Source organism: Maylandia zebra, linkage group LG18 (genome assembly GCF_041146795.1).
Source record: "Maylandia zebra isolate NMK-2024a linkage group LG18, Mzebra_GT3a, whole genome shotgun sequence".
Taxonomy (NCBI): Eukaryota; Metazoa; Chordata; class Actinopteri; order Cichliformes; family Cichlidae; genus Maylandia; species Maylandia zebra.
The window spans coordinates 26211348-26224082 of record NC_135184.1 but is presented as its reverse complement, the minus strand read 5'-3'; the positions used below and the strand labels follow the sequence as shown (position 1 = coordinate 26224082).

The window sequence follows — 12735 nt, the reverse complement described above, 5'->3', positions numbered from 1 at the left end:
CAGGGGCACTAATCATGTCAGAAGAGGAACAAGCTATAAGCTCAAAATTGATAGAGGCTGAGGTCTACCACATCAGCTAAGACACGTGCCTACGTGCAGGCTGTGCAAAGATGCCCCTGAGACAACCCAGCACATAACAACAGGGTGCAAGCTGCCATTAGACAGGGCAGATGTGGAAGTGTATGCCGACATAGTATACAGGAACATCTCTGGAAGTATGGTCTGGAAGTCCTGAGGTCAAAATGGGATAGGAGAAGGCCTTAGTGGTAGACGTAGCTATACCAACCAATAGGAACATCAGGAAGAAGGAACATGAGAAACTCGAGAAATACCAAGGGCTGAGAGAGTAGAGAAGATGTGGAGGGTGAAATCGGAGAGCTCAAAGCAGTGACTGGAAACTGGGCGACTGGCTCAAGCGGATCCCAGGAATGACATCTGAGATCTCTGTCCAGAAGAGCGCAGTTCTAGGAACACAGCAAAGATACTCCAGGGTACCCTCAAGCTCGAGGGAAGGACAAAGGGTGGGGAATTTTATATAGTCAAGTTTTTCATTCTAAATCCTACCTTGTCTATTTGTGTTATTAAAGGAGCTAAGCAGCTGTGTAAAGGAAGTGCCGCTGGATGTGACCCGTATGTTTGGGCAAGGAATAATCAGCAGAGATGGACTTCAGAGAAAAACCAAACAGCAGGACAGGAAGAAACAGATGGTCTCCAACAAACAGTGCATGGACAGTGTTTGAAATCTCATCTGTCTCTCTCACTGGCCAGTGTGCATGTGTGTGTGTGTGTCCCTCAAGTCCATGCCTGAAGGTAATCAAAACTTTGTTCTGTTGATACATCAACACATGCACATACACTCTCTCTGTGTGTTTTGCCCTAATAAAGGGGAGGAGAGGGGAGGGGTGTTTCCGTGAAAGCTGGATTGTCCCACCTCTGTACAACAAAAGCAGGGCCTGTTGAGAGACAGGCGGGACCAGCTCCTGATTAGAAAACTCCATGCAGTGGAAACAGCTGGCCCAGCCAGGGAGGAGGAAAGCACTGTTATCTAAAGGCGACCCCGTCAACCCAGTAGAGAGGAAAAGCTGACAGAGAAACAGGAAGCATGGCCAGGCCATAGCGATAGTTTGATTGGAAACACTGCACGGTGGGTCTTGACACAGGTATATGGACAGAGTGGCCCAGAACGTTACCGTGTGATAGAAAGAAAGAACGTTTCTAAAGCATTCTTCAGGGTATCATACTTTAGAATGGGTGTTGCGCAGCCTTCTGATGAAGACAACATGTCATCTGGAGAGTGTTGACCTCAGGCTGCCCTGGTTATCCCAGCCTGTCTGTCTGGGCTGTTAACTTATTTATAGTTGGCTCGAGGAGAACATGTTTAATAATACAATGGGGTAGACCAGACAGACTGGACAGCAGCTGTCATTAGCTGGCTTTGTGTCTACCTATGTGAATGAAAGAACACATATTCATACATACAGTGCGGGGTGGTTAAGACTGCAATGCCAAAGAATGCATTCATTATGTTTATTTTCCACTAAATGGTGCCACATTTTTAGGAAAATGCATTCATGAGTTAAGTGTGGGGGCTGCACCCATGCTTCTCTGCCAGTACCAAACAGCTGTGGACTTTTATTTGGTGTCGTTTATTAGATTGGATGATTTCGTCCGAAGAAACAATACATATTGACAATTTAACAGTTTATTCATTTAACAAACAGGGACCTTAGTAGCATGTGGAAGAACCATACACATGCTCCTCTTCAAGCTAGTCACCAGCTTGGTCAGGCACTGCTGTGGGATGGCGTCCCATTCTTCAACCGACTTGTCGCAAGTCAGCCAATATGGTTGTGTTGGTCATGAACAGCACACCCACGAGTGTTCAGGGGGGTTGAAGTCAGGACTTCAGGCAGGCCATTCCATCTTCTCCACTCCCAAGTTCTGAAGGTAGTCTCTGATAAACCCCTCTCTGTGGAGGTGAGTATTGTCGTCTTAGAGGACTGAATTCTGTCCCAGACTGTGGAGACATGGGATCGCTGCTGGTTGTAGAATCTCATCTCAATATCTTGATATGCATTCAGATTGCCGCCAGTGACGACAAGCCTTGTTTTTCCAGTGAGGGAGTTGCCTACCCACTGCTATGTCGTCCTGCAAGCCTTGACTGCAAATCTGTAGAAGACTGCCTACGGTTCTGACAACGTGAGGAAATGGTCTTCTTGTGGCGGCGGCATTTTGGGACGCCCACTTCAATGACTGTCTCTGACATTCCCCATTAGATAGAAGTTGGCCTTCAATTTGGAGATGATACTAGGGCTTACTCCAAATAATGCTGCTACTTGGTCTTATAAAACACAAGCTTGAAGTTGCACCATGGCACAAGTCCGATCCAGAACAGTCAAATGGGGCATGCTTGGAGCAGAACAACTGACTGCTCTGGCAGGGTCCATGCTCATATGCTGGGGTGTCAGCAGCTAAAAAACAAGAGTCAATAGTAGAATAAGCTGTTTGACATAAGAAGAAAAGATCTGACAAGTTTTTCATGGGTTCAGTCCACATACTCAACTCTGCTGCTAAACCTGTAAATGCATTTTCCTTACAAATGTGTTATTATTTTAGGGGAACAAAAGAAAGAAAGAAATTACCAAGAAAGAAAAAGCTGATTTCCTTACTTTTTGTGCAGATTTAGGGTTGGGTTAGCCTGTCAGTGCATAGGTATGTTGCTATCCCCTCATATACATCATTAAATCAATGGTCTTTTTTTTTCTCAGCACAGTTCAGTGTTAAGGTTGCCTAGAGTTTTTAATAGTGTGGCCTTATCAGCGTTGACAAATTTTGCTCAATAACAATTAATCCAAAATTACAGTGTTTAAGGAATTCACGTGTCATATCAAAGTCCTTCGAGCAAGTCTCACCACTCAGCATCCATCTATCGCAGGAACTTATTTGGGTATTTATTTCATAACATAATTAAAAATAAGCTTAATTTGATTGGCCACTACAGGAAACAAACACTCCCCCATCAATATCTTTAAAAAATTATATATAGCTGTTAAATGTGCTGGCTTTCCCCTCAATATAAGGTTTTAAAAATGTCCCCTGGAAGTTACACCTGTGCCATCATCTTTGCTGTTGCAGACTTCATCTATAGATTGGTCACAATCGTACCTAAAATAGAGCTCCATTTGTATTTTACGATTATTTATTTTAACTACTTTTTATGTTGTGCAAAAATGCATTGTGAAATAAATATGTGTCCATAAATGTTTTAACTAGTACTGCACCTTAATCAAAACAAAAAGTTGCATGCTAGTTTATTTTCACGTCATGCCAAACATTTGACACACTCCAAACAGGATTACGCAACTTTGTTTTTTTTTTAAGCCTGGAAGAGCTTTTTTTTCTGAAAATGATCAGCTAAATAAAATACTCTTTTGCTCAGCAGCTAACTTGATTTTATTGCATCATATGATACTGGTACTAAGAAAAACAGACCATAACTGCATAAATGTTTGTTATACAACAATGTTAGTGTTAGAGATGCACAAATCTTATAGTCTATTATAAATTTCATGTATAGAAACATGGAGTACCCATACAAGACTATAAATTAGTGCTTACGGCCTAGTGTACATTTATGTATTAATACTCATTTGTTTACATATAATAATTTTTTTGTTCTTATATTTCTAAGCTTTTTGGATATTACTTGTTTCCACATACTGTATGGCACAGATACACATTTTCCGAGTAAATATGTGCACTGCTGAGGACACATGCCATCTTCAGATAGCAAGAAATCAAAAAGAAACTTAAAACCAGCACAGGTGTAGGACCACATATTTTGTGGGCAACAAAGGAGCTCAACGTAAGTCAGGTTCTTGTTCTTTCCTGTCTTTAACCCTGCTTTACCAGCCAACCTGTGCCCACTTCCTCAAAAGTCCCGTGTAGTTCTTCCTGTACAGCCACACACACTGATCACCACAATTTCTGCATTTTCAAGCAGGTTAATTATCTCTTTGTTGTGATTTATTTTTTTAATATTTAAGCCTGTGAAACCTACAGCCTTAAATCACATGTTCCTGATCCGAAACATCTTATTTAAAGATTCCTGGTTCATTTCCAATCAGCGCTCATCTCTGCGCACCCTCAGCGCGCACTTCGGGGGATAACTAGTAATTGAGCGGGTAACTAAATATTCAAAAACACTACGTAATCCCAGAGTACATTGCTCCACTGTCTGCATTACCTAATCCCATAAGCCATCGCGGTGGGCGGGGATATGGCCTGTTGTCAGAGCAACCTGCATGTCATTAGACACATCCCGCCTACCAAGTCATCTCCAGCCAATCGCTGGCTGTAGAAATGACATCATTGTTATTTTCAGGCGAGCTGCAGCTTAGAGGTGGATAAAGTTCGTCTCCACGTTGGAAGTGATAGAAAGTATTAGACGTTTTCGGGCACTGTTTTTACTTTTTGGGAGCGAGGATAAATCACGGAAGACATTCGGTGTGTCCGGACACGGAGACCCGGCGGCGGGGGGACAATTTTTGGTTGTTGATGAGCGCAGGGCTCACAAAGGAAAAGTTTTCCCAGGACATAAAGTTGTCAAGTGAGTTGAACTTCAACAATAGGCGGACTCTATCGCAATCCAGTTGACGGACTGTCACGGGACCTATGTAAACAGTCGACCTTGGACTGTTTTCTCGTTTCTTTTTTAAAGGAGAAAAAGAAAGATCTCCCTCAGGGTGAACAAAACTTTATGTCCAGAAAAATGGAAGCGACCTTCTACGACGAAGCCTCCAACTCTCAGCGGGACGGGGCGGCAGTGTACGGCTTCAACCCTAAAACCCTCAAACAGACCATGACCCTGAATCTGAACGACCCGAAGAACTTTAAACCTCATTTGGGCGCCAAGGCCCTGGACATCCTGACGTCCCCTGATGTCGGGTTACTGAAGCTGGCCTCACCTGAACTGGAGAGACTGATCATCCAGTCTTGCAACGGGCTGACAACTCCCACCCCGACCCAGTTCATCTGCTCCAAGAACATTACCGACGAGCAGGAGGGCTTCGCTGAAGGGTTTGTGAGGGCGCTGGCTGAGCTCCACTACCAGCAGCAGATACCTGCCGCCCAGCCCGACCCACAGACCGGCTCGGCCAACGGCATGACATCCGGCTCCGCTGCGCCCGAGAGCGGCGGGATTTCCTACAGCTGCACGGTGCGCACGGAGCCGCCGGAGTACACCAACTTGAGCAGCTTCACTCGGGCTGTAATAGGCTCCACGCCCGCACCTGCCGGCGAGAGACAGCCACCTCCACCTACAAGTTACCCGGCGGCCCCACAGCCGTCCCACAACCACATGGACCACCAGCTGCCGGTGGCTGCGCAGCACTCACGGCTACACGCGCTCAAAGAGGAGCCACAGACGGTCCCGGAGATGTCCGGCGAGACCCCACCGCTCTCCCCCATCGACATGGAGTCCCAAGAGCGCATCAAAGCTGAAAGAAAGCGCATGAGGAACAGGGTGGCCGCGTCCAAATGCCGGAAAAGGAAGCTGGAGAGGATCGCCCGACTGGAGGACAGGGTCAAAAACCTAAAGAGCCAAAACACGGAGTTGGTTTCCTCTGCCAACGTCCTGCGGGACGAGCTGGCTCTGCTCAAACAAAAGGTGATGGACCACGTTAACAGCGGCTGCCAGCTCATTTTGACGCAGCAGCTCCAAGCTTACTAGACTTGCCAAGAAAAGAAAAGAAAAAGAACCAAGGGACACTGCTCGGGGACCAAATGCAGCCTTTCAGGGAAGTCTCAGCGCATTGTTTTTTTTCTCCTCCACCAAAATATCCGCTCAGACTGTATCCACATGGAGGCTGACTGACAAGATACTTGGTATTGGTCAGCAACGGTGAATTATCACAGAGCAGAAGCCATCAAACTTATTGCACAGGCGCACACAGCTCAGATGGAACCTTGGCTCTGCCAGCGCCTCTGATCTGGCTCGTTACATATTTTTGGCATTTTTTTTGTGTCTTTGTCATTTATTTCCACCTTAAACTACACAATGAAATCTATAATCTGTCAAACCAGCTATGGCAAGTGTTCACATCTTATCACTCGACTGTGGCCCACACATATCCTGCATCCTGACTGGAGGATAGATAGGGCTTATGTGGGCTCAAATTGCATAGACACAATGTGAACCGAACCTTTCACTATGTCAAGTAGCAACGTATGCATATAGACATGAGTCAAGCACTGAGTATCCCAGACACCAACGATTATATGTACAGAACACTAACAACAACAACAAAAGTTCACACCTTTCCCTAAAGACTCATAGGTGTGTGTTTACTGACAAAACTGCCTTACTTTCTTAATACTTACCTTCAAGCAACTTTGTGATATAGTTGTAACTAATGTTAAACCTCAAGTTAACACTTAGTAATATTTGTACGCAGTATTTTGAGCACTTAACTGTAAATATGAGAAAATAAAAGTGTTGGACATGCAGCAGGATGTGTGTTGTGGCTTTGTGATCAACGATAAATGAGCCTGGAGGTGAGCGGATAGTCTTGCAGTGTGTTACATGGAGTGTTTGTTGTTGGAGAAACTGGGGCGGACGGGAGACTGAGTCACCAGCTCGCTGAGGCGCACCCGATGGTTGCCGAAGCTACTCGGACGCCCATTGGACAGCGAAGCGTCGGAAGTGAGCCGCAGGCAGCCAAATATGGCAAGAGGTCTCGAGCGAGCGCTGGGACGGGTGGGGGTGTGTATGTGCGCGCGCGCGAGTAATAGTCACCGTCCTCCCACTACAGCTGGTGACTCTTTTACAAGAAACGCCATGATGCCGAGGCAGATCTGTTTACACACTTGAAGGGAGTGAGTGGAGAAGAGATACTTTGTAAAGAGGAGGAGGCTTATTTTTTTCATTTATTTTCTCAACTGTATTAACTGTCTGTAATATAAATACGTTTCTGTAGAAGAAAAAAAGTACAAATGTATACACTTTATACATTTAACCTGAACAGAGGGGCACATGTTAGATTACTTGGAAAGAAATTGAAACAAAATAAAACAAAAAACAGACTCTTTAGCCCAACAGTGACACCAGAAGCTGGTAAATGATTGGATACATGTTCATGCCCAATCATTTACCAGCTGGTAAATGATTGGAGGAGGCAGCTGTCTGGCAGTTTAAAGACCCTACACACAGACTGTAAACCCACACAGGTGCTTTCACTCACTGCTTGATACACCCTGGCCCTACCTGTTATGACAGGACTGTTTCTATGTTTAACTTGAGTCTTGGTACATTGGTTTAGATAAGCTCCTCATAGATTCCCTCAACTTCAGCCTGACACAAGACTTAATCAGCCATTAAATGAATACACCTGCATATTCTGTCCAGGACTTTTATGACCATTTAAATGCTTGTAATCTTTTATACGTGCCGTATGTCATGTTGTGAACTGGTTATTTACACAACACTTGAGGATTAGATATGTGCTTTTCTGTATCTTTACAGGATGTTTTGATGCGTATCTGACAACGTGAGCAAAGACGAACTCGAGGCAACTCAGACAGGGTTTAGTCTGTTAAGGCATCTTATCCACAAACTCCACAACTGCATCCTGCACTGGATCCCCAGACAGTGTACATAAAATTAAACACTATATTCTACTATGGAACTGAAGTTACAAAATGACGGTTGTCTGCCAGAAGCGACTGGTGGAGTTGATTACTGGAGCCGACTGCCTGCTCTGGTCTCATCCAACAGCTTCTTTTGATCTTACTTGTCTTCCGTCTTTCTGTGCAACACAAATTTTTCCAGGTTCTAAACAGCTTTAAGTTCTCAAACACAGAGTTGAGTTCCTAAATTATATCTATCTGGGGGTCGTTCTTGTGTTTGGTTCCTGATAACCCCCATAGTCTGTGCACAGTCCTGTGGCCGGGGGCTCTCAGCTGACGAGCACGCCCTCTTTAGCAGCTATGCGCTGCCGGTGGACGTGGTCCTGCTCTAGTTCTTCATGGCTGGGGTGCCAAAGCCGTGACAGGACGCGTTCCATGTTGAGGGCGTACATGGTGTGGGAGGGCATCACGCCGTGGTGAACCTGCATTAAACGAGTATAAAAGAGATGAGTAAACCATTTCAATTCTGATAGTTAAATGATGGAAAAGTAGGCTTGGGAAAAAAAAAAGAATCCAGCGTTAAGAGTAAAGAAAGATAAGATAAGATACCTTCATTAGTCCCACGAGTGGGAAATTTCATGTGCTGACATGAAGAGTAAGACATGAAGATATAAACCTTTAAACTTTACATATGCATTTCTGAGGGAAACAGCGTTTTTGTGTAAACACAACTATTCAGTAAACAAGGCAAACAGCCTAACAATTCTGCAATAAGACCTCAAACTTATAGGTTGGTTAGAAAATAAAAAAAAAGCTATGAGTTTTGTCATCTCTAACTGACAGCTTGAAAATTATAAGACAAAAAACGGCAGCAACTGCACACAGTTTCGAAGCCAGAACTTAGAAAAGTTTGGCATTTTTGCTGGAAAAATGAGTTTATATCAATCTTATTACACACTCATTTGTGGACTATTACACAACTTCACAGCAGTCTAAGAATCCCACACACACATTTTCAAGGTGAAAAACTCCATCACATTTAACAGGGTCAAAGGTTGTATTATTTGACCACTTGCCTGGGAATATCACAACTTTTCCTTTGGGCTGTTCCAAGAAAACTCACTGTGAAATATGCTGATGTTGCTAGGACCAGTTGTGCACATTTTCTTACCTGTAAAGCCTCGAGGAGATCAAACATGCTGATTGGAGGGAGAGGTGCAGGAAGACTGTCAGCAGAACAAGCCAGCAAATGAACAGCTTGCTGCTCAGCCTCATCAGGTGACACCTGTGGTGGTGGGCCTGCAGGGAGGGAAGCACTCTGTGGCGGACTTCAAGGGAAAAAAGTACACTATTAGTCCATACTGACAGCAAAAGAAAGCAGCTACTGATACAAACATAAAAACTAAAAAGATTTAATGAAGTTGCACTAATGAGAGGCATACACATTTTTCTGTATCAAATGCATTTTCTTATACTGAGAATTCTCACAGCCTAACAAAAGCTGGAGTCCCTACCAATCAGCAACACTGTGGTAAGCAGCAAGGCTGTTTTTCAGATAGGGTTGAGGCGTGACGTCATTGCCAAAGGCGTAGGGGAAACGGCTGTCTCGTAATCGATACGCCTTCCTCCGCATGATTACGGCAGTCAGGACATCTTTCAAGTGGTGCTGAAATAAATCAGAGCACTGAGTCAGTGCACAGTCAGACTCAAAATGGCTCCCATTCATTTCTGGGTGCAACAGGTCGCATTAGCTTTTGCATGTAAACTGACTGATAGCTTAGTGTAGTTTAATCCAAGTGATCACTGATAATGGAATCAAGACAGACCTCTCTTACTACATATATATATTCTATATACTTGTTTCATAACTCAACTTTAAAATAATTCAAACAGCTGAGTGAAAAAGACACTGTGCTGGGCAAGGACACAGACTGAGACAGTACAACTGATGTCCCTCCTGCTTTTGGCCACCACACATGGGTAAACATCTCATTAGATTTTGGTGTGACTAAGCGACAAAGCTCTGCTCAGTCTCTGGAGAAAACAAAGCTGTCAGTGCTGCATAATAAATGACGCAGAACATGTTCTTTCTGATCATTTAAACCACTGCACCGATGTTTAAACAATGTCAGACTTAAAAAGCAGAAGAATCACTTGCGTCACACTCTCAGCTTTTATGAGGGTGCACTGAGGCTCAAACAGTCACTCTTCTGTTGAACTGTTAGTATATACCTCAACGGCATAGATCATGGTGCTGATGGCATCTTCTGTGACGTTATCCAAGCCCACCTCAAAGGCGGTCACCATCATGCGAGCCTCCAGTTGGCCCCGTGTGGGCAGCAGCAGAGTGTGGGCGCTGAGACGCAGCTCTTCCTCCTCACTTCCCCCCTCCCTCGGGCTGAATGGCTGGGCGGCGCTCAGAGGATTCTGAGGCTGGAAACGATGCTGAAGGACACACAAGCATCCGAGCGATATTGTCAGTCCACTGTTCAAGCACACAGTTGTTATTTAGAGGTGTTGTTATTTAGTTGTTATTTAGAGGACCTTGCAGCTGCAACACTCGGTCGTGATTTTACTTTTTAAGTGTACTGCACACATACACTTTACTTAGGATGGCCACCCAAGTGTATCTGTTGACTCATTTCAGCCTTTTTTTAATGCATTTTGGGTTGTTTTTTTTAAATCATGCCACAGAAAATGAAATCACCCATGGCTGATTTACAGTTGGACCATTCCCCTACTCTTATTTTGAAAGCCCAGGCCCTTTTTGTGTAGTTTCCCTAGCAGCTGGTTTGCTGGTCAGGTTGCTGTTGTGGCAATCCTCAGTGTGGTTCAGCGGCATCTACCTCCACTGTACCCTTAATTATGAATTTTGACACCCCAGTATTCATCGGTCTACTTGGTCTACTACTACTGAATGACCTGTTCTATAAGCACGCCTGAAATATGAGAAACTACTCAGTTCAGAAAAAAGCTTCAAGGGTTACTCCTAGGAGGCTTTCAAAGGGTAAAGAGTTAAATGGGTCTTGTGTTAATAGTCAGACGGACTTAGACTGGTGACAGTCTTTTTTTTCTGCTGTGAACTGAATGGCCCAAGAACCAGAAACTTCAGCGGGAGCAATGGGTCATGTGGCACTATGCTGAGCCCTTTGAGAATGCAAAGCAGAACATGGATTATCATCACTAGTTGCAGACCAACACAGTAGAGATAAAGCTCATCCACAGAGAGACTCAATGGAGCAGCAGCTCAATAAAGGTTTACTGGTTACACTACCTGGCAACTAAAATATTTAGAGAGGAGAACCTTATAAGAAGTATTTTTCCAACAATTCATTAAAGGTGTGTGTGCAACCTCTGTCAAAGAATATAAATTTGTGGGAACAGTTTTAGCAGTATTGTTGCCAACATGAACATATCTAGCCCGTGCGGGGATGAAAATATGAAGGAGGACTTACGTCGAATTTTTGCCTAGAGGAACATTTCTTATTCCCCTTCGGTTTGCCGGGCTTTGAAGCACAGCTACCTTGCCACTGCAATGACCCTGCACCCTCTAGAGGACAAAAAGGACACACAACAAGGTGCATGAAAGACACAAACAGAGATCCCATTTTATTTGGTGAAATAGTCTTGAATTTTAATCTCAACAGCTCCCAAGCCAGTCCTGACAAAAAGGTATGGCTTAATACATGCATAAAATGTCAGCTGTTATAAAATATAGGTTCAGCCACAATTTCAGAGGCATTAAGTTATTATTAAAAAAAAAACTCACCTGGTGTGGAGACGATGATCTGGCACCGTGTAAGAATAGCCAGGAGAAAATCATTGTGAACATGGACTGGATGAATGAAGGAAACACAGAATAAGCCATTTTTTTATTAGTAGTATTATAATTTCTACATTACACATTAGCACAGAGGAGAGCTGTTCTTTGACACTGACCATTCTCCTGTGCCAACAGCCTACGCGCCTCAATGTCAAACTCTTCCTTGCTGATCTTTTGTTTGAACCACAGCTTCAGGTTTGCCCAGTAACTGCAGGGAGGAAACAAGAAGCAAGCACCAACACACACATAACTCAGGTGCATCTACAACACAAAGTGATGCTGGACACAGACAGAAACACACGCATACACAAGCACCATCTGCACGTCATTCCATCTCTTTATCGCGTTATTCACGTGCTATTAACTTTTAAAATCACAAATACTCAATAGTGCTGTTCCTGTTTCTTTCTCTCGTCGTCTTTAAGTTAAGTTTCACTTCTCGCCAACTCGGGGTACACTTTTCAAAATATCGTCAAGTTGGATTTACACAAACCCGCCATAACGTTAAAGTTCATACAGCTAATAAAGCTCAAGGTAAATCTCACCTTTCTTACGCATCACCTTCACCACAGACATAAAAAAAAATACCAAAGAGATGCTACAGTAATATGTCAACAACGGGGAAAATCCTGCAAAATGTAGCAGAGGATAGCTAGGTGCTAATTGGTCCAAGGCGCAGTTAATTAATGTTAGTCCCCTTTTCATTTCAGTGGCACAGAAATGGGACCAAAACGCAAGACTACGAACAAAGACAAGCACACAAACAACACTTCACTTACTGTTTGACATTATCGCCAATTGCATCCGTTAAATTCTTCTTTGCAATCTCAAGCTCGCTAGCATGAGCCGCCATGACGTTCATAAACGCCTACAATTACGTCATTAATCGGCGACAGTAACATTTTCTTCCCCTAAACCTATAAACTTTATTGTAGAAAATACATTTCACAAAATTAATCTAAAAGAGAGAAAAGCACTTAGCATTTTGTAATGGCTGAAATTAGTTGAAACTAACTAGTTAAATGAAATCTATTAAAAAGTCAATAACCAATCAATAAATAAGTTAGGTTAAATAAATATGGTGACTAAATTAAATAAATATGATGACTAAGCTAAGATAAATAACAGAATCAATCACACAACAAAAAGAAGTGGAAAACACAATGTAAGTAAAACGAATAACTAAACCATGTGGTTTTGTTACAAACAACTGCCGCTAGATGGCGGTGTGGTATCATTTTCATATTTGTACACAGATTAGTGAGGTTTGCCTTCAAGGCCTTCTG

General features: G+C 43.5%; 2 protein-coding genes across 2 annotated transcripts; one reads left to right on the top strand and one right to left on the bottom strand.

Annotated features, from left to right (window-relative positions):
• The first annotated feature begins 4380 nt into the window (after positions 1-4380).
• On the top strand, positions 4381-6507 carry LOC101486839 (transcription factor Jun). Its single transcript, XM_004567169.2, has one exon. It carries the CDS (start codon positions 4760-4762, stop codon positions 5729-5731), a length of 972 nt encoding a protein of 323 aa, XP_004567226.1. The 5' UTR covers positions 4381-4759; the 3' UTR covers positions 5732-6507.
• Positions 6508-6909: 402 nt separating this feature from the next.
• Positions 6910-12330, bottom strand: tada1 (transcriptional adaptor 1). The gene is made up of 8 exons (XM_004567168.3): positions 12229-12330; positions 11566-11657; positions 11396-11461; positions 11082-11176; positions 9859-10071; positions 9141-9292; positions 8798-8954; positions 6910-8108 (listed from the first exon to the last, which is right to left on the bottom strand). Exons 1-8 carry the CDS (start codon positions 12309-12311, stop codon positions 7956-7958), a joined length of 1011 nt encoding a protein of 336 aa, XP_004567225.1. The 5' UTR covers positions 12312-12330; the 3' UTR covers positions 6910-7955.
• Positions 12331-12735: the final 405 nt, after the last annotated feature.

Coding starts and splice junctions, on each gene's coding strand:
- LOC101486839 (XM_004567169.2), top strand. CDS start 4,760: ATGTCCAGAAAAATGGAAGCGACCTTCTACGACGAAGCCTCCAACTCT.
- tada1 (XM_004567168.3), bottom strand. CDS start 12,311: ATGAACGTCATGGCGGCTCATGCTAGCGAGCTTGAGATTGCAAAGAAG. Junction 11,658..12,228: donor ATTGGCGATAATGTCAAACA/GTAAGTGAAGTG, acceptor TCCTCCCTGCAG/TTACTGGGCAAACCTGAAGC. Junction 8,955..9,140: donor TACCACAGTGTTGCTGATTG/GTAGGGACTCCA, acceptor TTTCCCTTGAAG/TCCGCCACAGAGTGCTTCCC.